The 27225-nt window shown below is 40.5% G+C and overlaps 1 protein-coding gene and 1 long non-coding RNA gene across 2 annotated transcripts in view; one reads left to right on the forward strand and one right to left on the reverse strand.

The window, feature by feature from the left end:
- PEMT (phosphatidylethanolamine N-methyltransferase) overlaps positions 1 to 27225 on the forward strand; it is a 179528-nt gene that overhangs the window by 11908 nt on the left and 140395 nt on the right. Inside the window, 1 exon segment of the mRNA XM_020967400.2 lies at positions 8519 to 8626. Within this exon segment, the coding sequence (XP_020823059.1) occupies positions 8519 to 8626 (108 nt within the window).
- On the reverse strand, positions 6352 to 7086 carry LOC110194833 (uncharacterized). The gene is made up of 3 exons (XR_002320803.2): positions 7018 to 7086; positions 6689 to 6872; positions 6352 to 6609 (listed from the first exon to the last, which is right to left on the reverse strand). It is a non-coding gene; the product is annotated as an uncharacterized LOC110194833 (long non-coding RNA).

Here is a 27225-nt window from a genome sequence, read left to right on the forward strand (position 1 = left end):
TTGAGTTTTCTTCCACTTGGTCTAGTCTTTGGTGTTCATCCCAGTAATCCTCTCAACTGGCCTTTTATTGTGGCTATGCCCAATCTCCCAATTCTGTTACCTCTGACCCAGCCCAACCTTCACTGTCTATTACCTCCAGATGGCCCTGGCTACTTCCCATCCTAGATCCTATCTAGACACCATTCTACTTCCTAGTCAGGTGGGTCAAGGTCCTCCCTAGACCCCTCCTCCAGTCACTCCAAGCTACTTGGCCACTCCTAGATCCCTCCCACAATCTTTGTCTCGTCTACATTAAGGTGCTGAGAGTCACTCTAGAGGGCTTGTCAATACATCACCACAAATGTTTGGATTCCTTAAGAGTCTGGTCAGTATGGCAGATCTTTCAAAAACCTTATGTTTGGCTGAAAGAAGGCTTAGGTAGAATTCATTTGGGTAGGACCTGCATGTTGCTATTTCAGGGTCCCAGCACCTCTAAACCTCAACAGTAAGTAACTACTTTTAACCCCCGTTTTACAGATGAGGAAACTGAGGCAAATAGGTTAAATGACTTCTGAGACCAGATTTGAACTCAGGTCTCCCGGGACTCTAGGCCCTGCGCTCTATCCACTATATCACTTAGCTGCCTCCAAGTTAGAAGGAAATAATTTGAGGGAGTCAGTTCACCTAACATTCTGATGCCCCTTAAATAACACACTTCCTTAGTCTGTCTGTCTTGTCGAAGTATAAAACTGGCCTAGGGGAAGCAGTGAGGTTGTTTGCCACAGGACCAGTGAAATGTGTAAAGTCAATCCGGATCAATACATACTAATGCTACAGTATTATGCAGTATTTATTTTGTAGTTAAAGGTTTTAGAATTGGAAGAAGCTTAGAGATAATTTAGTTCATACCCCTAATTTTTCAGATGCTTTGAGATTTATTAAGCACTTTTCTCACAACCACTCTCTGAGGTAGGTAGTGAAAAGTATTCTACCCATTTTACAGCTGAAGAAGTAGGCTCTGAGAGATCCAGTGATTTGCCCAATGTTACCAGCTGGTAAATGTTGGAAAAGGCAGAGGTTCTAGTTCACTTGACTCCAAAGCCAGTATTCTTGGCACAGACCTCAGCTGCCTCTCTGCTGAAAGCAAATGAGCTGGTACCATGGTTTGTACCATTCCCTAGTCCATTCTCACCCTGGATCTATGATCATTCTGTGATATGTGGTTGTATGTTTATGGTCTTGCTATCCAGCCTGTGACCAGGATGCCTACTGGACTTCCCTCTTCCACTGTGTTAGCAAAATTGATCTTTATAATCTTTTTTGCCTCTCTAGTCCATGCCATAGTCTCCTTTCAAAGTTTCCATAGGCATTTCTTATCAACAAGCATTTATTAAGTGCATACTATATTCTAGGCACTGGGAATACAAAACAGAAAGAAAGAAAGACAGTTCCTGCCCTCAGTAAGCTTATATGAGGGAGGGGGTGGTCAGACAACACAAAAAAGAAAGCTGAAAAGGAGTAGGGCAGAGATGAAGGTTCCTGGTATAAGGCATGATGAAGTCCAGAATCTGGAATATAGCCTGGAGAAGAATGAAGACATAATTGACCTGGACATCCTCTTTAAAATGGAGCCTCTTGAAGGAACCAGCCAATCAGAGAGAGAGGAGACAGGGGCTGAGAGTGAGCTTCCAGGGTGAAGAGGTTTCTATGGCAAGGTAGAGAAAATCCTGTAGATATGAATCAGCAGCGTAGTCCGGAGGGGAATGATTCGGTTGTGTTGTACTGGGAAGGCTATTGAATTTGGAGTTAGGAGCCCTGAATTTGAGTCTCAAAGCTGGTATGTGGCAGTTTCCTAGTGAAGTGGATTTTACACAGGTCACTTAATCTCAGTGTCCTAATCTGCAAAATGGGGATAATATCTTCATGAAGATTCTATTCACCTCCAGGGAAAGAACTGATAGAAGTATGCATAGTATGGTTGTGTGTATGTGTGTGTGTGTGTGTGTGTGTGTGTGTGTTTGTTTATGTGTTTATGTATGTGTGTATGCATGTGCCTTCCCTGTTCAAGGTAGAGAGGGATGGAGGGAGACAGTTTGGAATTTAAAATGCAACAAAAAAAAAATACCTTCACTACCTACATTGAAGGGTGGTTTCTAGGATCGAAGATCATATGTGGATATGAATTTTATACTTAGAACATCTAAAGTGCTATATGAAAATGTCAGCCTTTGTTCTTGTTTCTTCTAGGCTATTCTAATCATGGACAAAAAGAACCTAAATTGTATTTTTTAAAAATTAATTTTTTTTTGGTGAGGCAATTTGGGTTAAGTGACTTACCCAAGGTCACACAGCTAGTAAATGTCAAGTGTCTGAGGTCAAATTTGAACTCAGGTCCTCCTGCCTCAAAGGCTGGAGCTCTACCCGCTGTGCCACCTAGCTGCCCCCCCCAAATTGTATTTTTAAAGAGGGACTAGAGTGCTTAACACTGAAGTATAAATGACTTTCTGAGGGTGGAACTGTCATCTAGATAGGTGGAATGACTTTTCTGAACCTGGGACCTTTTCCAGGAGCTCTCCTATCATACCTCTGTTGACCTATGGATAGGATCACTTCTGGTGCCCAGCCCAATGCCAGGATGGTCTTCCTTCCCAACCCTATAATCTGGATTCTTTCACTTCTCCTCTGTGTTCTTTTGAGTTCTGCCCTATCTATACCCTTTTCTCTAGCTGGATGAGAATGTAATGTGTATTTCATTGTTTTCCCTCTTTCCTCCTTGGCTGGGGTAAGAGTTTTATGAATCCTTGTAGGCTTAGGGTAAAGGAAAGTGGCTGCCCATAAAAAACGCTCCCCAAAGACTGTCTGAGTCCACTTGAATGAACTGAATGTTGAATTATAGCCAATTTGGATATTTGACATCACCAGAGAAGGTGGTATTTTGGCTAATTTAGGATTCTGGCTAATAGGAATTACAATTCTACAAAATATAATTAATCATGGACAAAATTAATTTTTTTTAGGATTCAAAGGATTCTGTAAGATGTTTTCAAGTCTACAGGGTTAATTAGTGGAATTATTAGTTTTCATGGTGGTAGAGATGAGCAAAAGGGCCAGTTAATAGGAATATATAGGAACACATAGGAATAATAAATAGGAATGGGCTAATAATATAATAATATATAGGAACAGGCTAATAAATTACTTAATAGACAGTTCTTGTTTGTGTAGACTTCTGTTTAACAAAGAACTTACATATAAAAACTCTTAAAGGATTAACAATTTTCATAGAATTATTATTCAGTCATTTTTAGTTGTCTCTCTCTTCGTGACTGCTTTTGGGGTTTTCTTGGCAGAGATACTGGAGTGGTTTGCCATTTCTCCAGTTCATTTTACAGATGAGGAAACTGAGGCAAACAGTATTAAGTGATTTATACACAGCTAGTGTTGAATTTGAACTCAGGTCTTCCTGACTCCAGGCCTGGTGCTCTATCCACTGTGCCACCAAGCTGCCCCTTCACAGAATTAGAATACAGTTAAGTACATTCAACACTCAGACTGTGTGTGTGTGTGTGTGTGTGTGTGTGTGTGTGTGTGTGTGTGTGTGTGTGTGTGTGGGTGTGTGTGATGATTCAGAGGATAGATAAAGGTTACAGCCACAGTGAACATGTGTTGTCATTGTGCAACTCTGACCATGTCATCAGCTCCCATGGATTTAATTCCCATCTCTGTGCTAGTGATTCTCAAATCTTCCTGACCTACCCTCTCTGCTGACTAATTTCACATCTCCAACTGCCTCTTGGACATCTAGAATTGGATGTTTAGTAGACAACTTAAATCCAGCATGTCCAAAACCCTCAAACATTCCCACTTCTTGTTACTCTTGAGGGCATAGCCATCCTCCTAGTTCTCCCAGGCTCAAAACCTAGGTTTTGACTCTTCACTATCTCACCCTTTCCCTCACCCCCCCCATCCAAGCTGTTGCCAAGGCCTGTCAATTTCACCTTTTCAACATATACCGTATTCTCTCCTCTGATGCTGCCACCACTTTGGTGCAGGCCCTCAATCAGCTCATGCCTGGACTTTTGGTGAGTCTGCCTGCTTCAGTCCTTAATTCCAGTCATCCTTCATTTAGCCAACAAAATATTCTTCCTACAGTGCTGGTCTGACCCCACCCACCACCCCATCCCTACTCAATAAACTTTAGTGGCTCCTATTCACCTTCTGGATCAAATACAAAATCCTCTCTTTGTGGTTCAAAGACCCTGCACCCTTTCCAATATTTTTATACCTTTTTTGTTGTTGTTCAGTCATTTCAGTTATGTTTGACTCTTTGTGACCCCATTTGGAGTCTTCTTGGAAAAGATATTGATGTGCTTTGCTATTTCCTTCTCCAGCTCATTTTTACAGATGAAGAAACTGAGGCAAACGGGGTTAAGTGACTTGCCCAGAGTCACAAAGCTAAAAGTGTCTGAGGGCAGATTTGAATTCAGGAAGATGTCTTCCTGACTCCAGGCTTGGTGCTGTACCACTGAGCCACCTAGCTGCCCCTTACACCCTTCCACGTCCTCTCTGATCTAGTGACACTGACCTTCCTTGCTCTTTCACGAACAAGACACTCTTGGTTCTGGGCATTTTCTCTGGTTGTGCCCCATGCCTGGAATGCTTTCCTTTCTCATGTCACCCTCCTGCTTTCCTTCAAGTTCTAGCTAAAATCCCAACTTCCACAGGACACCTTTCCCAGATCCTCTTAATTCTAATGTCTTCACTTTGATTATTTCCAATTTATCTTGCATATAGCTTGTTATAGGTAGATAGTTACTTGTATGTTGTCTCCTTGAATAGATTGTGAGATTCCAAGGTCAGAGATTCTTTCACCTTTCTTTGTTTCTCCAGCATTTAGCACTGGTACTTAGTAGCTGCTTAATAAGTGTTTGTTGATTGATTGATTGACTACTGGAGGTGTGAAGGAGAAGAATTTAATGAGGAGTTGTGGTTAATAGTGTAGGTTAGCTATCTACAGCATAGTACTGATGGGACAAGGACAGAAGAGGTTTTTCCAATTCTGGTTCTGGCTGTCAGTGCAAGTAGGTGGATGAAGTCTGGATTTAATTCCATAGCCAGTAAGCTCAAAGTGTTCTCCCCTTCTTATCCCATTCTCCTACCAATTCTAAAACAGAGGCCACATATAAGGCCAGAAGGAGAACTTAGCAATTGAGGTGGCCTCCAAGGCAGAGGCGCTTCTCTTATCTTCATACACATAGATGAAATTCTGCATCATCATGTCCTTTGGGATAGTGTCTGGGAATCTAAGTGAACTCCTACCCTTTAGTTTTGGGCATTCCTGCCCTCCCATCATCTGCCAGCAATTGTAAAATGTTTTGTAACTTAGCATGACAGCCCATAAAAATAAGGTCAGACCTCAAATCACAGCGTTTAGGCTGCTGTTAAGACTTAAGCCTCAACACAGAAATCTGAAAGAGACCAAATCTCCTGAGCTAAGTGCCATTTGTTAGGGGTTGGCAGAGGCCCAATTCTGGAATCCCAGAAGGTGCCATTTGAGAAATAGACAGCCCCTGACCTAATGGCTAAATCTTTCCCAAAGTCTAGTAGCTGAGCCTCAGCCCTTTCTGTTTTCCCTGGCCTATGAGCCAAGATTGCTTTTGTTTGAGATGAAAGGAGTTAAGAGTCAGGATGGGGACTGCAGCCTCGAGGACACACGTGGCCCTCTAGGTCCTCTAGTTTAGCCTTATGACCGAATCCAAACTTTAGGGTATTTGTTCTATGAAGTTTGGAATCAGTCTAAGGGCTGCAACTTAAACACCTAAAGGGCTACACATGGCCTTGAGGCCACAGGTTCCCTACCCCTGAATCCATTCCCTTCATTCTATAGCCAGAAGAAACCAAGGCCCAGAGTGGTAAAGGGACTTATTTCAGAATACGCATTGGCAGATAGGGAATAAAACCCCAAACTCTCCATCTTTCAGCCAGTTTTTCCTTCTACAGTGTAGTATACATCTAGCTACCCACATCCATATATGAATCGTCATTTGTTTGAAGAATTTACAGCAGTCAGTCATTCTGCACATTCCCAGAATGGCTTTTAGATGGTTAGCTCCATAGTTCCTTTTTATGTTTTCCCCTTGGGTGAGAATTGAAAGTGCAATGAACTTTAGCCCATGGAGCCCTGGAAAAAGAGAAAGGCATTTCTGTCATTATACTGATCATGCATCTCTTTCATGTGTCTTTCTTGGGGTGTGGAAACCTGGGAAAAATTAGGAAGAAATTGAAAGGCAAAGTTCCATACTTGGATACTTGCAGTTTAATATTTGCAAAATGGATATGTTTTTAGGGGCTCCTGTAATTCCAGGCTGAGCTACTGTGTCCTTAGAAAGCACTCAGTCCTCCATTCCCTTCCTTCCTTATTCAAATCCACAAACATTTATTGAGTGTCTATTATGTACTGGGGGAGAACAAGAGTTTAGCATTCATTCATAGAATTCCACATTTTCATTCACTCAATCACATTCTTTAAAAAAATCTTATTTTTATGGATATCTTAGGGTTTTTTTTACATCACTTTTGTTTTCCTCTTCCCATACTTTGTGAGCCATCCTTTGTAAACACAGGTTAAAACTGAAAGAAAGAAAAAAGCAGCTTAACAAAACCAACACATTAGCCAGGTCTGACAGTATATACAATTAATATTCCATACCTATTGTTCCTCATTTCTGTAAAGAGGCAGAGAGGTGCCTTTAATCAGCTCTTCTCTAGGACTGAGTTTGGTCATCATAATTATGGTATTCAGTTTTCTTTTTCTGATCTATTTTCATTGTTGTAGTCACTGTCAATCATTTTTTTTTACACCATTCATCTAGTGTATATTGAATGCTTTGTACCTGGCGTCAAAGACAAAATATTAATACCCTACTTTGCATTTTAGGCACACGTCTGCCAGAAATAACTTCATTCAATTGAACATTAATATCCAATCCATTTCTGGCTTGGGAGAGAGATATACAAACTAATATAATTCTTCCTTACCTTATGATGTGTTTTTCTTCTCCTAGACAGTTTTAGGTAACATAGTAATCATGAAGAAGACAATCACAATATATAAAAAAATAATACTTCTTGGTTAACATTCTAGAATAGATGAGTAACAAAGTCACCATCCCATTCTTTCCTGAAACACCACCCTCTTGGAATCTACGAAGAGACTACTGTAGAGAATCTCTTCTGAATAATAGAAGACAGAACTTTCCATTGAAAGAAATGAAGGACATTTCCTTTGGGTGGATGTTTCTGGGGATAAAAAGATTGTGAGGGGGTCTTTTTTTTTACCTTCAGTTTCTATCCTTACTTTATTTCTGTATAAAAGCTCTTTTTGTTCTCAATCTACCCTACCTTTTAGAAAGTGTGTCTGGAAAGAGCTTTTTTTTTTTTAAAGACCAGAGAAATGTCATTTCTTAATATTTTTAGAGAAATTAAAAAGGTTTGGTTTGGTTTTCTAGATTTGAGTCTCCCTATTTCAATCAGGCCACAAGTACTGAGACCACTCATAGGCCTGATCCCACTCCTGATCTAGTGGAAGTTTTGTTCTCTTCTTTTTCTAACATGAGTTGGTTTTCACCTCCTTAGGCAGCCTGGTGGCCTACCCAATCCCAGGGACTTACCATATTGGTGCTGAACTTTATTGTGGTCACTGAATCTGCTTAGTTCTGCTACAACTCAGAACTACTGACCTTGAGCAGCTACCAGCCTCAACCTCCCTGGTGGCAGGAATTACAGGTGTGAGCCATCACTCTTGGTTAAAGGAAGTTTTTTAATATGATTTGACACTGGGCACATTGTGGCTGTTGAAGTGAAGACATTATCCTTGCTCAGAAAGAGGTTATAAACTTATAGACAGCTAAGAGGTGCAGTAGAGTATAGGGCCTGGAGTTAGGAAGACCTGAGTTTAAATGCAGCCTCAGAAACTTATTAGCTTTGTGACCCTAGCAAATCACTTCATCTCTCTTTGCTTAAATTTCCTCGTCTGTAAAATGGGAGGATAATATCCCCTCTAATCCAGAATTATCTTGAGGATCAAATGAGATAATCATTGTAAAGTGCTTTGCACAGTGCCTAGCACATCATAAGTACTGTATGAATGTTATTGTTATCATGATGATGATGATGATGGTGATGGTGATGATGATGATGATGATGGTGGTGGTGGGGCTAGGGTATTCAGGGAAGGCTTATTGGAGGAGGTAACAGTAGAGCAGGGCCCTGAAGCATTAGTAAAACTTAGGTAGAGAGGAGGGGAGAGGCCATTTCAGGGCAGGTTAATGGTGTAAGCAAAGGCCCAGGTAAGAATGAACATGGCAAATGTTGCGATCTGGTGAGGAAATGAGTTTGATTGGATTTGAGAGGCTTAGGCAAGGATCCTTTTGAGTGTAATGGCCTGGAGAGCACCCATTGCGTAGCCTGGGGTCCTGAGGTTTGAGCTTATGTCCTTCTCAGTGAGGCTGCCCCACTAATGGAACTTTGTTCCTTCCAGGCAGAACTTTCCGTTATGACCCGTCTTCTTGGCTACATCGATGTCACAGATTTCAGCTTTGTGGCTGCCGTCCTCTGCATCATTTTCAATCCCCTTTTCTGGAATGTGGTAAGTCTGTTTGGCATGACGCATGTTCATACTACATGGTTACATACGCCAGGCTGTCCCACTGTCAGATAAACTATGTAATGCAACATTTCCAAGGATACATTTTCTTTTGGACAGATCCCCAGAATTCAGGCAGACAACGTTTACTTTTGCCCTTTTCTTTGGCAAGTGTTTATCAAGTGTTGAGTCCCCATTCCCTTATCTTCCCTCCTTTCTTGTTATGGAGCAAGCTTGAAATGGAAAGAAACGCCTCGCTTTATGTTAGAGTCATTTCTGTTATCCTTTCAGAGCAGTAATACTGATAACCCCACCCATCAAGTCATACAAAAATTCTTTGTTGTAATTTTGGATTGTAGGGCAAGCATGGGGAGCTATGGGAGGTAAGGTTAGAAAGCTAAGTAAAGGCCAGGCTGTTGTTGAGGGCCTTGAATGTCAGGTTGCTTGCTAAGATCTCACTGAAGGATCAGGGGTTAGATTAAGCAGACAGGTGAATTTGGGTGGCTGACATGAATAAATATATCTGAGATCCTTTCCTGTGTATCTGAGATACTTGTGCCTGAGTTAGAAATCTGGCTCTTAAGGCACTACCTTGCACCAAATGAAATTTAATAGATATCACCTGAATCAGAAATCTCTCGTGAGAGATTATTATGTTACTATTTAGTGTTCCTGGAGCTCCCAGTTTGGCCTAGAAACTCCTTGGTGCTGCAGCCCTGCCTCTGCTGCAATCTCGTGGGTCACCTGGTTCCCTCCTGGCCTGGGGCTATGTGCTTCACTGAAGGGGCTATTGGCTAGACAACTAGAGAGCCTTTCCTACCACCTTCCTCTGGTTTTCTTCCCTGCTTGATTTGTTCTTACTCTCTTGCCTTCCTTTTAAAGACTAAGTCAGGCTAAGGGCCTGTTACAAATATTAACTTCAAGGACAGCAAGTTGCCAAGTAGGCAATCTGTGAACTCATCTTCAAGATGAGATTAATTTAGTGATATCCTGGATAAGAGGAGTTCATACTTTGTTGAACAGTTAACCTTGTCACAGGAATTTCACACTTTATGAAGGAAATGTAAATTCTCAGTGAGGACTTTTATACTTTGTATAGTGAGATTTCAATCAGTGATGGAACAAAGTCCTCACCAGTGAGGGGCAGTGAGGAGTCATCTATACTACCTCCTCTCCCCAGCTGCCCCTAGTCCTGGCTCTGGTTGGAGACCCAAGTGAGATCATGGATGTGGAAGAACCTTGAAATGGATGAAGAGCTATATCGATGATCAACATCATTATTTTTATACGAATATCCTCCACAGGGAGGTGGAGCCAAGGTGGTGGAGTAAAGGCAGGGATTTGTTTGAGCTCTCCTCAGAGCCCCTCCAAATACCTTTAAGCTTTTATAGTGGAGGGGAAAGGGGGAGAGTCAGGCGGAGTGAGTGAACCTTACTCTAATCAAAATGGCTTGAAGATAGAATAACATACACGTTTATTTGGTATAGAAATCTGTCTTGCCCTACAGGAAAGTAGGAGGGGAAGGGGATAAGAGAAGGGGGCAGTGATAGAAGGGAGGGCAGATTGGGGGAAAAGAGTAGTCAGAAGTAAAACATTTTTGAGGAGGGACAGGGTGAAAGGAGAGAGAGAGAGTAGAATAAATGGGAGGAGGGGTGGATAGGATGGAGGGAATTACAGTTAGAAAGAGTAACCGAAAAAATTTTGAAGCAAGTTTCTCTGATAAAGGCCTCATTTGTAAAACATAGAGAACTGAGTCAAATTTATAAAAAATAAGAGCCATTCCCCAATTGATATTTATCAATTTATTTGGTATATTTATTGATATTTATATTTTGACCATTTGGTCAAAAGATATGATCAATTTTCAGGTGAAGTAATCAAAGCTATCCGTAGCCATATGAAAAAAATAATACTCTAACTCACTATTGACTAGAGAAATGCAAATTAAAACAGTTCTGAGGTACTAGTTCATGCCTATTAGATTGGCTAATAGAAGGTAGATTTGTGAACTGATTTAACCATTCTATAGAGCAATTTGGATCTATGCTCAAAGGGTTATAGAACCATGCGTACCCTTTGACCTAGCAATATCACTGCTGAGTCTGTATCCCAAAAGAGATTTTTAAAAAACCAAAAAGAGACCTATGGGTACAAAAATATTTATAGCAGTTCATTTCTTGGGGCAAAGAATTAGATGTTGAGGGGATGCCCATCAATTGTGGAATGGCTGGACAAGTCTTGGTAGGTGATTGTGATAGAATACTGTTACACTATAAGAAATGATGAGCAGGATGCTCTTAGAAAAACCTGGAAAGACTTGCATGTACTGATGCAAAGTGAAATGTACTGTGTACAGAGTAACAGCATTATTGTGGGGTGATCGGCTATGAATGACTTAGCTATTCCTAGCAACACAACGATCCAAGACCACTCTGAAGGACTTGTGATAAAAATGCCATGCATCCTCAGACAAAGACTGATGGTGTCCGAATTCAGATAGAGGCATACTTTTCTTTTTTACTTTCTTTATTGTTCTTGAGGTTTTTTTGTCCGTTTTCTTTCACAACATGACTATGATGGATATATTTTACATGACTACACATGTAAAACCTGTATCAAACTGCTTGCCTTCTCAATGGGGGGTGGGGAGGGGAGGGAGGAAGGGAGAGAAGAATTCAAAGTTTTAAAAAATGAATGTTAAAAATGAATATCCTTCACAGGGAAGGAGAAGCAATTCAGTAGGAAGAACAAATGCTAATTGGTTCTTTTGATTATACTGATGATGCAATTCTAATCAGCTTTTGCATTTTTAGAAGTACCCCAACATCTCTGAAGCTCCTTTTCTCAAGTTTTGTTTGCAGGCATTAGAGTTAGTGCTTTTATTAGATGTTAGTTGAAAAGTTTTAGAATAAGGAAAGAAGATTGTATGTGAAACCATGATCTCTATGACATAACAGCTTCAAAAAAAGTGTATAATTTTGGTAATACCAATATTGATTGTCCTGCTTGTCTATGATCCCTTTTGAACTTCTGTTCTTTTCTATTCATTTTTTAAAATTTCATTAATTTCTTTTATATATAAATTTTATGTATATATAATTTATGTAATTATATTTTAATTTGTTTTTATTCATTATGACTACCTCTCTAAACCAATAAGTCATCCATTGTTGTTGTTCATTTGTTTCAGTAGTGTCCGACTCTTCATGAACCCCATTTGGTGTTTTCTTGACAAATACTAGAGTGGTTTGCCATTTCCTTCTCTAGCTCATTTTGCAGATGTAGGAAACTGAGGCAAACAGTTAAGTGATTTGCCCAGGGTCACATGGCTAGTAAGCGTCTGAGGCTGAATTTGAATTCAGGAAGATGAGTTTTCCTGATTCCAGGCCCAGCACTCTATCCGATGTACCACCTACCTAGCTACACTATTAAGTCATCCCCCTCCAGTAAAAAAAAAAAAGTCTGTAACAAATATCTACAGATAAGCACAACAAATCCACACATTGACTGAATATGAAAATATTTATTTAATTCTATACTTCTAACCTGTCATCTCTCTGCCATCATCATCAGTCTTCTGTAGTTGTGGTTGGCCACAACTTAAGTACTCTGAAGTATTTCTTTACAATGTTGTTGTTACTGTATAACTTGTTTCCTTGATTCTGTTTACTTCACTCTGCATTAGTTCACACAGATTCTCCCAGGTTTCTAGGAATATATCACTTTTGTTATTATATTGCAAAAATATTCCCTTGCATTCACAGCAAAGGGATTTGTTTAGCTATTTCCCACCTTATGGACCCCTACTTTGTTTCCAGTTCTTTGCTACAAGAAAAAGTGATGCTGTGAATATTTTTATCATGAGGATTCCTTCCCTTTCTCTTTGATTCTTTGGGTTTTAGGTCTAGTAGTGGTAACATGGGGTCAAAAAGTGAGTTTTTGGGTATGCTTCTGGATTGTCTTACAGAATGGCTGGATCATTTTACATGTCCCTCAACACATTCCACAACCCCTCCAACAACTGCCATTTCCCTTTTTTGTCACCTTTGCCGATCACATGAATGTGAGGTAGAATCTTATTTTTATTTATGTATTTATATAATTTATATATTATTTAAGTTTGCCTTTCTCTAATTATTAATGAATTGAAGCATTTTTTCCATATGGCTGTTGATAGCTTGCCTTTCTTTCCTTGCCTATTTGTATCCTTTTGTCATTTATATATTGGGAAATGATTCTTTTTCTATTATATTTCTGTCAATTGTCTGTATATTTTGTATGCCACACAGAGAAATTTGCTACAAAGATTTTTTTCTCCCTATTGAACCATTTGCTTTCTTATTCTAACTGCATTGATTTTGTTTGTGTAAAAACTTTTCAGTTTTATGTCATTGAGATGGTCAATTTTATCTCCTTGTGATCCTTTTAGCCCTTGTTTGATCAAGAACTTTTCTTTTATCCATAGTTGTGAAAGGTATCTCCTTTCCTTGTCATTTAATTTATGATGTGATCTCTTATAACTAGCTCATGTATTCATTTGCAGCTTATTGTGTTATATGGTGATGTGTTGGTCATTTGTGCCAGACTGCTTTCCAGTTTTTCCTGTAATTTTTTTTTCTTCTGTATACTGAATCTTTATCCTAGTAGTTGGAGTCCTTGGATTTGTTGATCACTGTGCTACTATATTCAATTGCTTCTGGCTGTTATATACAGTACTTTATCTGTTCCATTGATCAACTTTTTGAGTTTTTAAACAGTAACAAATAATTCTTAGGACTTTCACTGCTTAATATAGTTTGAGGTCACCTGGTGCTGCTAGATTCCCTTCTTTTTCCACCCTTTCATTATTTCCCTTGAGATTTTTACCCTTTTGTTTCTCTAGATGAATTTGGTTATTTTTTACATTCTGTAAAATAACACTTTGGTAGTTTGGTGTGACATTGAGTCTGTGAATTAAGTTAGATAGTATTGGAGGCCAACTCTGTTCTTATGGTGGGTTGAGTCCAATTGAGGCTGACTCTCTAGTAGTTTAGGTCTGATACTGGAATGAAATGAAGTCATTCAACAGTTAACAAAAAAAAAGTTTACTTAGCCATGATTATAGAATGGATATTCCTCGAGGACATAGCATTCTTAGGTAGACTTGGATTCCATCTGCTCAATAAAGAAAAGAAACAAATTTAACTATCAGAGCAGAGTATGGTGATTCACAGAGCTTTTTGAGATCCTCCAAGTCTAAAATGCCCTGACTCCACATGGAGTCATTTATGCCTTTAGGTGAATCAGAAGCCACCTCAATATGGCTGGAGACTGCTAGGAAGTTTCATCACCAGCTAGGTGGCTTATTCCTTAATAAGGAATATTATTGGGCCAATCAAGACTTGGAAATAGTTTCCTTGGATGTAGGAAAAGAACCAGCCTGACCTATATGAGGGTGGTAGGGTGAGAGGAAGGGAGAAAACCCTGGCCTCCCACAGCCACTTGTAATGCTGCTCTGAATGACCAGGTGTGTGATCCCTCAGGCTCTGGGTCTACATTTATCAGGGCTTGTTCTGACTTCTATCTTCCCTGGAGCATCCTAGTTCAAAGCTCACCATGTTTCAGGCCCTATGAGATCAGGCTGGATACAACCTGTGCTGTGTCTCTGCTCAGAGTGCCTGCAGGCTTCAGGCTATTTACTGTAACACTGTCTTTTTTTTTTTCGTCTAGGCAAAATGGTGTTAAGTGACTTGCCTAGGGTCACACAGCTAGTGAGTGTTATGTGTCTGAGGCTGGATTTGAACTCAGGTCCTCCTGAGTCCAGGACTGGTGCTCTATCCACTGTGCCACCTAGCTGCCCCTCTGGTTCTCTTTTTAGATATAATTACTGTGGTATATGTGGGAAGGCTGGTTTTAGGTTACCATCTTAACCTGATGTCTTAACCTGGTATATGAACCCAAGTCCTCTGACTCCAGATCCTATGTTCTTTGTACAATATCACACTAGCTCATGTTGCTGAGGTATATCACCCAGCTCTGTCTCATATTTCAAAATTATTCTGGTCTCCTTCCCCTGTCAAGGTTTTCTTTCCTATAATATAAAGGCTCTCAATCTTTTTTGTGTCGTAGACCCCTATGGCAGTCTGGTGAATCCTATAGACTACTTCTCAGGATGTTTTTAAATGCATAAAATAAAATACTTGAGATTACAAAGGAAACACATTATATTGAAAAACCAAAACACTAAATATTAATATTAAAATATTAAAAAAGCAAATTCATGGACCCCAGCTTAAGAAGCCCCTACATTAGCACCTTATCCATTGTTACAGAGGAAAGGATCTGATAAATGAATTCACATTATGGTGGAAGTAGATGACAAACTTAATTTTTGCCCCCTCCCAGGGGGATTTGCATTTGGAAAAATAACATTTTTAATGCAAGGTAATTACTTTGGTTTTTAATTTTTATTGATTTATTGTTATTGTTTTTATATCACCTTCATTTCTAAATAATTTCTTCCCTCTCCTCCATTGAGCCTTTCCTTGTTACCACAAATTGAAAAGAACTAGAAAAAAAAACCCAGTTAAATAAAATTAACCAGTACATTGACTGAGTCTAATAGAAAAGGAAATGACCCACATTCATTCCTTCACTTTTGTAAGTATGGGAGTTTCATTTTCTTTTCTTCACCTTGGACAAGTTTGGTAATTATGTATCATTTAGTTTCTTTTTTGTTGTTTCCGCTTACATTATGGCAATTGGATATTATGTTTTCCCAGCTTTGCTTACTTCACTCAGCTTCTGTCCATATAAGTCCTCCTTGCTTCGATGAATTCTTTATTTTCTTTGTTTCTTATGCTGTAATAATATTCCAGTACATTTATGCAACAAACTTTATTTAGTTATTTCCCAGTCAGTGGGCATCTATTTTGTTTTTAAGTCTTTGCTACCATAAAAAGTGCTGCTCTTAATATTTTGGTATATATGGATCCTTTCTGTCATTATCAGTCAATTTAACTCAAGAAACTACAATGTGCTAGGTATTCTTAACTTTGAGTTAAATTGAATTAATTAAGTGGGACAAAGCTGGAATTTATGACCCCACGTAGAGTCTTACCTTTCTATGTCTTGGTGCCTAGAGTAATCTCTATTGCTTTTTTCACAACTAGCCTGAGAATGGGTTGTTATTGATGATTTACATTATCACAGATGATGAGAAGAATTGGAGATAAGGGGTAAGGGATTGCATTCCTGTAATCATTGCCACCAGAAGGAGCCAGGCTTTTGTTGAAGGTGGCAACAAAAGCAGGGGAGCTCATACATTGACTGACTCAGTAGCTCTGTTTCAGTAATTTCTCAGCCTGACATCCATACATAGTACTGAGATGGGTGATAAACAGTTCAGATCCAAGGCTGTAACTAGTAATTTCATTCACTCAATCAGCAAACAGGTATTAAGAATCAATTCTTGGGGCAGCTAGGTGATGTAGTAGATAGAGCATCAGCCCTGGAATCAGGAAGACCTGAGTTCAAATCCAGCCTCAGACACTTGACACTTAATATCCACTCTTTACCTAGTTATGAGGTAGATGTTACAGAGAGGTATAAGACCTGGTTTGTGCCTTCACTGAACTGATAGAAATTGATTTCAATTTAAAATATATTTATTAAATATGTATTTTGACCAGAACATAATCCAGGTGGGAAGATCAGACATGCAAAAGTTCAATAAAACTAACAATAACAGACAGTTGAAGGTTGTTTTTGTTTTTTTCCCCTGAGACGATTTAGATTTTTGTGTGTGTGTGTGAGGCAATTGGGGTTAAGTGTCTTGCTCAGCGTCACACAGCTAGTGTCAAGTTTCTGGTCTGAGGTCACATTTGAACTCAGGGCCTCTTGACTCCAGGCCCTGTGCTGTAATCACTGGGCCACCTAGCTGCCCCCTGAGGTGATTTTTAATAATTCTGCAAAACAAAAATGCTGTTGGGACAAATTAATGTAATGGGAAGGGCAGGGGAGGCACAATACAGATTTAAGTGTCTTGAAGCAATCTGATGGGTCTGTTCTGAGTGGGATGGCATCATCATTAGGGACAAGGAGGGAGAGCTCATCCACTCAAAACTAGAGCCCTCCATCACACTCTGGTTTGGCCACACCCAAGCATGCCCTGAGGATTACTCCAGAAAACAAAAATGACAGTAGAAATCATGCTCTTGTCAAATTAAGATCCTCTACCCCAGATGATTTCTATAGATTGACTCATCTCAAGGCAACCATAATAAAAATTAACAGATTCCTTTCCCATGGCTTCAGGGCTAAGCCTGGGGTTGCCCAAAGCCAGGCCTCCCCTAGTGTTCCACACCATGGAATGCCCTTCAAGCACATGGTGGACTAAGTTGGGTTACTTACACTGAGCTGAGCTGTGAATGTCCATCTCTGTCCTTCTTCCTCCTGCCAGTTTATCACTAGCTTCTGGGCTTGCTTCCTCCTCAAAAGGGCCAAGGCTTGCTCTGCTCCAAGTCACTGATTGGCCCCCCCCAATTCTCCCCCTCCAGCCCCACTCAATTATTTCACAGGTACGTGTCACAAGTCAGAGGTCTGGTTGAGAACGTGGCACTTGGCTCTGGGAAAACCATTCCAACTGGCTACTCTGATGCTGACCCAAGACAGGCCGCAGTATGATGGAATACTATCTTATTAGTATTAATAAGGTAGGTAGGATTTGAGTAGATGAAGAGAAGGATGAAGGTCAATTCTTCCACCTGGAATTCGTTGTTCAACTGTTTTTCAGTCGTATCCAACTCTTCATGACTCCCTTTGGGATTTTCCTGGCAAAGATACTGGTGTGGTTTGCCATTTGCCTTTTCCAGCTCTTCTTATGGATGAGGAAATTGAGGCAAACAGGGTTAAATGACTTGCCCAGGGTCATATAGCTAATAAATTTGAGCTCAGGAAGATGAGTCTTCGTGACACCAGGCCTGGAATTCTCTTCACTGCACCATCTAGCTGCCCTTAAGAATACTTAGCACAATGTAGTTACTTGATAAGTGTTTCTTGATTTAAATTGAATTAAGTGGGACAAAGCTAGACTTTATGGTCCCACATAGCATTTTACCATCTTCTACCTGGAATACTCTGCTATATTCTTTCATCCCAGATCCATCCTTCTTGGCCCAGTTCAAATGCCATTTTTTTCTATGAAGCTTTCATTAATCCTCATCCAGACAAAAGGGACCTTTTTTCTCCTGAATTTTTTTTTTCAACTAATAAGCGTACACATAAAAAAGAATGAAAGAATTCTTTATTTTCAAGGTACTTATGTCCTATTGGGAAGAGACAACACATACAAAAATGAGTTTGAACAGAATAAATGTGTAGCTCTAATTTGGACCCTTGAGATCGTTATCCTAATTCCCATTATTGTTGATCCCCAGAGGGCTGGTTACAGCTCTTCCTGAGAGTTTGAGGGTTTCCGTGGAAGGTTGGGATTTTTTTCTTTTAAGTTACTGATCTGAGTTCCTATTCTGATGTGTATTCCTAATATCAATCACCAGATAAGTGCCCCATCATTTACCTAGTTTACATCAATTAGCTTTTCCAAAGGGATAGTTACTGAGAATGTGTAGCAAGAACATAAATATATACTGTCCCAGCAACACAGGGGCATATTTTCTGTTCTCCCTGCTTCCTTTACCCCCTTTAATACCTTGGTCCTTGGGGAAAGTAAACTCAGATTTAAAATGGCTGCAAAGAAAATTCACCCCACCAGGTTCACTTCGGACTTTGGCATAGCCACTAGGATGAGATTGCTTTCTTGCAGAAGAATAAAGTCCAGGATCTCAGCTGCTGAGATCAGTTCACTACTGGGCTGGGTCCTGCAGGTATTTTTCAGGGCCTCAGTGGTGCTTCACCAGGCTTGACCATGGACTCCCGTCACTGGACTTCTGGTCTGCTGACGTCTCATCTCACAGTTATTCTGTCTCCAGTACTTCTCCACCCAAGAGCAGGAAAATGCTAGCCATAACGGGTAAAGTAGAAACAATAAGGCCATGTGTTCATGGCTTCATGTTGACCTGGGTGGGAAGAGTAAGCCACTGGCCTTGACCCTGCCCTTCTTAGCAACAATAGGACTCCTCACTGATCTTCATGCTGACTCTAGGTGAGAGAGGGTCATAGTAGCTTGTCCTCCACAATGGACACCAGGGAAGGAAAAAGGGGCTTCCTTCTGAGTTAACGTGGTTCTTCATGCAACTAGTTGTTTTGGTTGTTTGTGTCCCTGCCTTCTCTCCTCTCCTCTTCTCTTCTCTGACTGTGAGCTCAATTGAGGCAGACTTCCTGTCTCCGCTACCACCCAGTACAAGACGAGACACTCAGGAACTATTTGTTGAATGAATAGATGAATGAATGATTTGTGGAAGGCCTTGAATGCTAGGCTAGGGAATTTGAACTTGATACTGTGGGTAATTAATAGCATCCTAAGAAGAATATAAGAATCCTAGTCCAAGAATGAACAGATTTTATTGGGACTTGAGCAGTGACTGAGGCTGATTTAGAGGAATATTAATTTCTTGGCTGTGCTGCTGGGGCAGGAGATGCACTCGAGTGACAGTAGTAACTCAAGCAATGTATTCAAGAGAGCACATCCTCTGTGAGGCCTGGCTCCTGCCAGGCACAGTGTTACCATTTAGACTCTAGAAGTGTACAGAATGTGATATGACTAACAGGCCCTTATTGCCTTTTGTCTGTGAATCATGTCTTCCCAAGAGAACAGCCAGTGCCCTCTGTGCTATCTGCTTCCCATCTGCTGTGAACAACTAGGGGGAGAGCTTGCCTGGCAGTCAGGAGTCCTAGGTTCTAGTCTTGGCTTTGACAGCAACTGGCTGTCTATAGCTTTGGGCAGTTCACTACCATTTTGGATGTCAGTTCCTCAACTATATGTTTTATAGGGGATTACATTAGAGGTTCCCATCCTTTAAGATAATGTCAAGTTTTGTGGAACCTCTTGTGATAGTGATTGGCTTATTAAACACATTGATTGAAGAAGTGTATAGTGACAAAGTAACAATGTATGGTATGCATATGGATTAGCAGCCCCTTTACCTTTCTCCTTTCCTCCTTTCCTACCTTGGTCCTTGGGGACCTTCTGACCTCTGAGTTAGAAATCCATTTGGGAAGCCACAGATAGAGACTGAGACTTGGGGGTCTGACAGATCTGCCTTCAGATCCCATTCCTGACATAAAACAGCAATGTACCTAGGGCAAGTGGCTGGTGTTAATCTGCCCATTTATAAAACAAGAGGATTGGACTAGAATCAGGGGTGGGGAACCTGCAGCCTCCAGGCCACATGTGACCCTCTAGGTCCTCAAGTGTAGCCCTTTGACTGAATCCAAACTTCACAGAACAAATCCCTTTATTTTCAGTTCAGTTTCAAATCCCTTTGGATTCAGTCAAAGGGCCACACTTGAAGGCCTAGAGGGTGGCCTCAAGGCCAAAGGTTCCCCACTGCTGGCCTAGATGGCCTCTATATTCCCTTGCAGCTCTAAGTCTGATCCTATAAATGAAGGCCCCTTCTGACTCCAAATCCTTCAATTAAGTGATCTTAGATTGCCTGTTGTTCCTTCTTTGTTCTTGAAGGGGGCCAGTGAGTGGCATCGGGAGGGTGATGTCTTGATTTGGATTTAAGTGAGGCAGAGCTGTGCAATGTCACCAGCCTCACTCTTTCCTCCAGAATTGTCAGAGTCCAGTGGCAAGACATAGGTCAGGATGAGTGGTGATGGCTCCCAGTGATCTTAGATAAGGAGCTGTAGATAGCCTCAATAGTATTCTATTACATTCATATACCACAGCTTGTTCAGCCATTCCCCAACTGATGAGCATTCCTTCAATTTCTAGTTCTTTGTCACCACAGAAAGAGCTGCTATAAATATTTTTGTGCGTGTGGGTCCTTTTCTCATCTGTATGATCTCTTTGGGATACAGTCCTAGAAGTGCTATTGCTGGGTCTAAGGGTATGCACATTTTTGTAGCCCTTTGGGCATAGTTCCAAATTGTTCTCAAATAGTTGCATCATCTCACAACTCCACCAGCAATGCATTAGTGTTCCAATTTTCCCACATCTTCTCCAACATTTATCATTTTCCTGTTTTGTTATGTTGGCCAATCTGATAGGTGTGATGTAGTACCTCAGAGTTGTTTTGATTTGCATTTCTCTAATCAATAGTGATTTAGAGCATTTTTTCATATGACTATAGATGGCTTTAATTTCTTCATCTGAGAACTGCCTGTTCATATCCTTTGACCATTTATGAAACTATTTTATCAGATTAGTTGGTAGTCTGCCTACTTCATATCTGCCCTCCATTGCAAATCCTCCTCTTTTCAAGCATTACTGCTTTCTCCTTGAACCACTTGTTATTCTTGGCAGCACAGTGCTCCACAAAATTCTATAATTAGCTAATTGTAGGACTGTTTAACTTGTGCTTCTCAATCATTGAATATGATGGGATGTGTGTGGTCAAGTTGGGATGGGATATGGGATTGGGATCATCAGCGTGGTTGGTAGTGGAAAGGGCATAGGACTTGGGTCATCTGGGCTCCAGGTCACAGAATGGGGGAGTGACTGTAAGCAATCCCTCTAGGGGGAACAGTAATTCTAAATATGCTAGGGAGAGCTGGTTTCAGTAAGAAGTTAGCAATAAATGAGGAAATGGACTTGGACTTGACAACTCATTCTGTAGGGTTGCTAAATGACCACCTTCTCCAATTTGTTGATGAGCTTTCAAAACTTGCCCTCATAGGCCTGCCTGCTTCCAGACCAGTCTCAGCCCAGGGATTCCAGCTACAGCCAGTCATTGTCACTTTTGAAATAATCCCCACATGAGATGAATCCTTTCCTGGCTAAGCAGGAGATATATTTGGCATCCAGAGTCTAAAGGAAATAAAGCCTAATGAAAATTGGGATGTAGTTTTGAAGTAATTTAACAAACCATGTTCATAAATAAAAAGAGATATTTGGACTGGGTGATCTCCTGTATCTTGTTTGTCTCTAACATTCTATTATTATTCTACCTACACCTGATTGTTCTCCTTCCAAAATCGGGTGCCAAGGCTTGACTCTCTAAAATAGAAAGCAAAAATGATTGATGTAAGAGAATATATAATTAGGATGCTTAGTAGCTATAAATAGGTTACAGTAGTCAGTGGTTACGTACCTGCTAGAAGTGGTGTAAAAGACAGCATTGAATAACTGGAGAGGGAAGTAGACTGGAAGTGGAGTGAGACTGTTTTTCATGAAATTTGAAAAGAATCTGAGAAAGGGCTCTAGTCTTTTGTGTAGATCTTTAATGGAGGATTTAGGCTCTATGTAAAGACATGGACGAGAATTCCACAGAATGAGAAGCCATGATGGATGAGTTGTATTCTGTACTGATGGAGGGAATGCCTACATTAGGAAGAGCATAGCACCATCAGATTACTGAAGTAGGTGTAATTAGCTGGAAAAGCATAATATAGTAGAAAAGGGCACTGAATTTGGAGTCAGAAGACCTAGATTCAAGTCCCTGTTATTCAAGTGACCTTAAGCAAGTAATTTGGCTTCTCTGGGCCTCAGTTTCCTTATCTGCCAAATGAGGGGATAGGGCTACATGAGCTCTGTGGTCTCTTTCAGTTCAGATGTTTTATCATTCTTTGATCTGGTTCATTCCAAACTAAAAGTGTTGTAGGAGTTCAGGGACCAGGGAAGTCAAGAAGCACTTCCTATCACAGCTGTCCAAAAAAGGAAGGGCTGCTCCTAGAGTGTCCCTCTCACTAGAGGTCATATTGTAAGGAGATTTCTTACTTGGGTATGCATGGCTTCTGGGATGCCTTCCAGATCTATGATTCTTGGCTACTATTGGCCCATTTAAGTCCGCAGAAGTGAAGGAGAAATGAGTGACTGAAATAATAAGGCAAGAACTCGTGAGAGAGGTAGTAGGATTTGAGCTTATTTGAAAGATAGGCAGTGTGTGTAGTGGGGACTGCATTCTGAGGAAAGGTGAATCACATCAGTGGGGTTTAGAGGAGGGACAGTACATAGTATGTTCACAGGATTCTGAGGAGATTGGCTTGACTAAGTGGGGTCTTTGTGGGAAATAGTTGGAAATAAAATTGGGTAGTGAGGATAGTACCAGACAGTATAGAATGCCTCCAGATCCATAGAGTTTAAACTTAATTCTATAGGGGATAGGGAGCCACGGGGTGGGAGTGAGGAGCATGGTAACATTTTAAAAAGTAGTGTTTTTGTTACATTGATTTGACAGATAGCTATGTGAAAGATAGATTGTAGGGGGCCCACTTAGAAAATATCTGAGCAGGGGCAGCTAGATGGTATAGTGGATAGAGCACCAGCCCTGGGTTCAGGAAGACCTGAGTTCAGATCTGACCCCAGACACTTGACACTTGCTAGCTTTGTGACCCTGGGCAAATCACTTCACCCCATTGCCTTGCCCCTCCAGAAAAAAAAATATATATCTATATCTATATCTATATACATGCAAAAAAAATGGAAACAGACATTTGACACTGACTAGCTGTTGTGACTCTGGGCAAGTCACTTAACCCCTATTGCCTCACCAAAAAAAAAAAAAAGAAAGAAATTTAAAAAAATTGGAAACAAAATAATGAATGGCTAAGAAAACTTTAAGGCAGCTTGGTGGTGCGATGGAGTGCCAGGCCCTTTTTGTGAGTTCAGATCCGGCCTCAGACATTTACTGGCTATGTGACCTTAAATCACTTAAGTTGCTTGACCCTGTTTGCCTCAGTTCCCTCATCTGTAAAATGATCTGGAGAAGGAGATGGCAAACTACTCCAGTGTCTCTGCTAAGAGAATCCCAAATGGGGCCATGAAGAGTTGGACATGATGACTGAAAAACGATTCAACAAATAAACCATGGGTCACAAATGTAATGGAATATTACTGTGCTATGAGAAGTGATGTTTGTAATGAATACAGAGAAACATGGAAAGACCCACATGAACTGATGCAGACTGAAGCAAGTAGAACCAAGAAAACATCCTGCCCAATGAGTACAACAATGTAAATGAAAAGAACAGACATATACAGACAAATCAAAGGTGAATATTGCAAAATTATAAAGAACAAGCTTGGCTTGAAAGAAGAGATGAGAAGATGCCCCTACCCCATCCTTTGCCAAGGTGGGAGGTCCACAAGCATTGCACATTTGCACATATTGTCAGTCTTTCTCAATGTTTGGACCAATTATGTCAATTTTTTCCTCTTCCTTTTTTTGTTTAAAAAATACTGTTCCTTATATCAGGGGGCTTTTTGGGATGGGAAGAGGGATACTGGGAGAAACTATGGTAAGAAAAGAAAATTGATCAATTAAAAAAGAAAAGATAGATTGTAGGGGAAAGACTGCAAGGAGGGAAGTCAGCTAGGATGCTGTTTTAGTAATCCAAGTATGAAACGATGATTCCAAGACAAGATAATGACGATACAATGGAGAGAAAAAGGCAAATGTGAGAGGCATTTTGAAGAAAATTTGTAAGATTTAATGACTGAATAGGTGGAGAGGTAGGGTGAAAGGTGTTTAGGAAAATGAGAGAATCCTAGAATTTGAAGGAACTTTACAGGCCAGGAGGAGCCATGGCATTTCCTTTGTTTAAATTCCTAGTGCATATGTTGGACTCTGGTTGCCAGGAGAGATAAATGACCTTGATGTAAGGGCAGCTAAATGGATCAGTGGCTAGAGAGCTGAATATCAGTTGAGGAAGATCTAAGTTCATATCTAGCCTCTGATACTAGCTGTGTGATTCTGGTCAAGCCCCTTAAGCTTTCTCAGCCTCAGTTTCCTCATCAGTAAACTGAGGTGCTTAATAGTTGTGATAAATAATTATTATAGGCAGTGGTGCGTAGGCGTCACAGTGGATAAAGGGCTGGGTCTGGGTCAGGAAGACCTGAGTTCAAATGCAGGACCTCAGACACTTATTAGCTTTGTTACCCCGAGCAAGCCACTTATTTTATCTCAGTTTCATCATCTATAAAATGGGGATACTAATAGCACCTACTTCCCAAAGTTGTTATGTGGATCAAATGAGACAGTACTTGTAAAGTACTTAACACAGTGCCTGGCATACAGTTAGTGCTATATAAATGTTAGCTACTGTTAGTGTTATTTTAATATCAATAATTTAATATTTAATATTAGTAATAAATTATTTCATAAATGAGTCCCAAGTATGAGTCTCATATATATGGATATATATTCAATATATATATTTATATATACACATGTTTGTATGTGTGTATATACACATTATATATATATACACACACATACATACATACATACGTACACACACACACACACACACACACACACACACACACACACAAACGTATATGCATCCTTTGAATAGCCCATATTACTGGTCACTGTAAGTCATTGCCAATGACTGCTTGTGGGATTTCCTTCTTCCTGGTAGGAGCTGTATAAGGTCATATTTTATGTTTGTGTGTGTCTGTGTGTGTCTGTGTCTGTTACGAGAAAAGCAGAGTGTGTCCCCCAGCCCATAGCCTTATGGTATAATTGAATCACGTGGAGGACATAGACTGAAACATTGCAGGATTGGAGCAGGAAACAGTCATCATTTCAAAACAAAACTGACATATTTTGATAGGCACTGTCGTTTCTTAGTCTAAATCTTCACTGCCATAACTAAGTTTTCTCACTAATCTTAGTCTCTTTCAGAAGAAACTGTGGTACTGACCAGCTTTATTTTTTATTTTTTTTAATCTTTATGTGGATTCTGATTCAAATCCAACCTTATCTCCACAGGAAGTGATTACCTTCCTTCCCTCCCCTACCATGAATAGTCATTGCTATGTGATGATGACCCTCCTATTAATAGGGTGCAACAGTATGGTCTGATTTCTTAAAGACAGACTTGTCTGAGGCTTGCTGGACCACAGATGTCAGTGGTGCTTCAGGACCACAGCTATGGTAAGGTTCAGACTTAGGAAGACTTAACTGCAGCTGCCATTTAGAAACATTCTTGCCCTTCTCACCACTTCTGGTCCAGAAACTGATTTTCATGGATTTCTCCCCTGAGAGTCCCTTTAGAATGGTCCAAAATGACCTTTGTATTATTCATCTATCAGGGGATGCTGCTCACTGGGCTACTCTACCCCTACCCCCTTACTTCACAGACAATAGACTCCTATTGGGCAACATGGTGTGGTTCCTTCAGGAGCCCAAGGAAAATTATATCCCACAATAAAAGTGTGAAGTTTCTGACTAGCAGATTTTTTTCCAGATTCATCAGGTGAGAGAATTGTGTGAACCTAATTGACTCCATCTTATAAAACTGACTCTATTTTGAGACTTAAGTTTCGTTTTCCCGTAAATTCCACCTGCTTGTTAATCATGGGAATTGAGTGACATCCCATATCACATCTTTAAAAGTCCACCTGCTCATTTCTCCCCCCTCCCAACTCCAGAAGCTTGCTCATCCCTGTCTCTAACTCCCAAAGTCCCTAATCTTTCCTCCAATTAGAAAGTAGATTACCTAATCTCATATCCTGGTTTATATCCTGTTAATTGTTTTCTTTAATGCATAAAAATCTGTCTCCCTCTGTATTCGGGGTCCAGTGCAAAGCTGAGGAAGCAGCTGGGGGGCCAGGGATAGACTCTTGACATAGGTGGGGTTTGCAGCCAAATTCCTTCTCTTTTCCTCTCTTTCTAGGTTTTTGAAACTGCTCCTTTTTCAGTCTCCTTTGCTGGTTCCTCATCCAAATTATGACTCTGTCTAACATAGGTGCCCTCAGGGTTCTGTGTGGACCTTCTTCTCTTCTCCCTCTACACTACTTCACTTGGTGACCTCATCAGCTGTGATGCATTATCTGTATGCTAATGAATCTCAAATCTACTTATTGTGCTCTAACCTCTCTGTGGACCTTAAATCTCGAATCTCTAATTGCTTTTCAGGCATCTTAAGCTGTATGTCCAGTAAATATCTTCAACTCAACATGTCCAAAACCTAACTCATTATCTTTTCCCCTAAACCTTTCTCACCTCCTACCTTCCCTGTTATGGTCAAGGGCACTGACATCTTCCCACTCTCTCAGGCTCACAACCTAGGAGTCATCCTGGATTCCTCACTCTTACACAGTCCCCTGCACCCAGCTCCCTCAGTATCCAAGCTGTTGCCAAGACCTGTCAATTTCACTGTTGTAACATCTCTAATATGGCCACTTCTCTCCTCTGACACTGCCACCACTCTATTGGTGGTGTCACCTTGAGCCTCGAATACTGCAATATCCTGTTGGTGAGTCTGCCTGTTTTAAGTCTTTTCCCACTCCAATCCATCCTCCATTCAGCGACTAAGGTGATCTTCCTATAGTACAACTCTCATTGTGCCACTCCCTTACTCAATGCCTCCAAGAGCAAATATAAAATGCTTTGTTTGGCATTCAAAACCCTTCATAACAGAACCAGGAGAACATTGTACACAGTAACAGCCACATTGTGAGATGACTAATGTTGATAGACTTAGCCCTTATCAGCAATATGAGAATCGAAGACATCTCCAAAGGGCTCATGATGGAAACTGCTATCCACATC

This window comes from Phascolarctos cinereus, unplaced genomic scaffold (genome assembly GCF_003287225.1).
Source record: "Phascolarctos cinereus isolate Bilbo 61053 unplaced genomic scaffold, phaCin_HiC Scaffold_4;HRSCAF=312, whole genome shotgun sequence".
Classification (NCBI taxonomy): Eukaryota; Metazoa; Chordata; class Mammalia; order Diprotodontia; family Phascolarctidae; genus Phascolarctos; species Phascolarctos cinereus.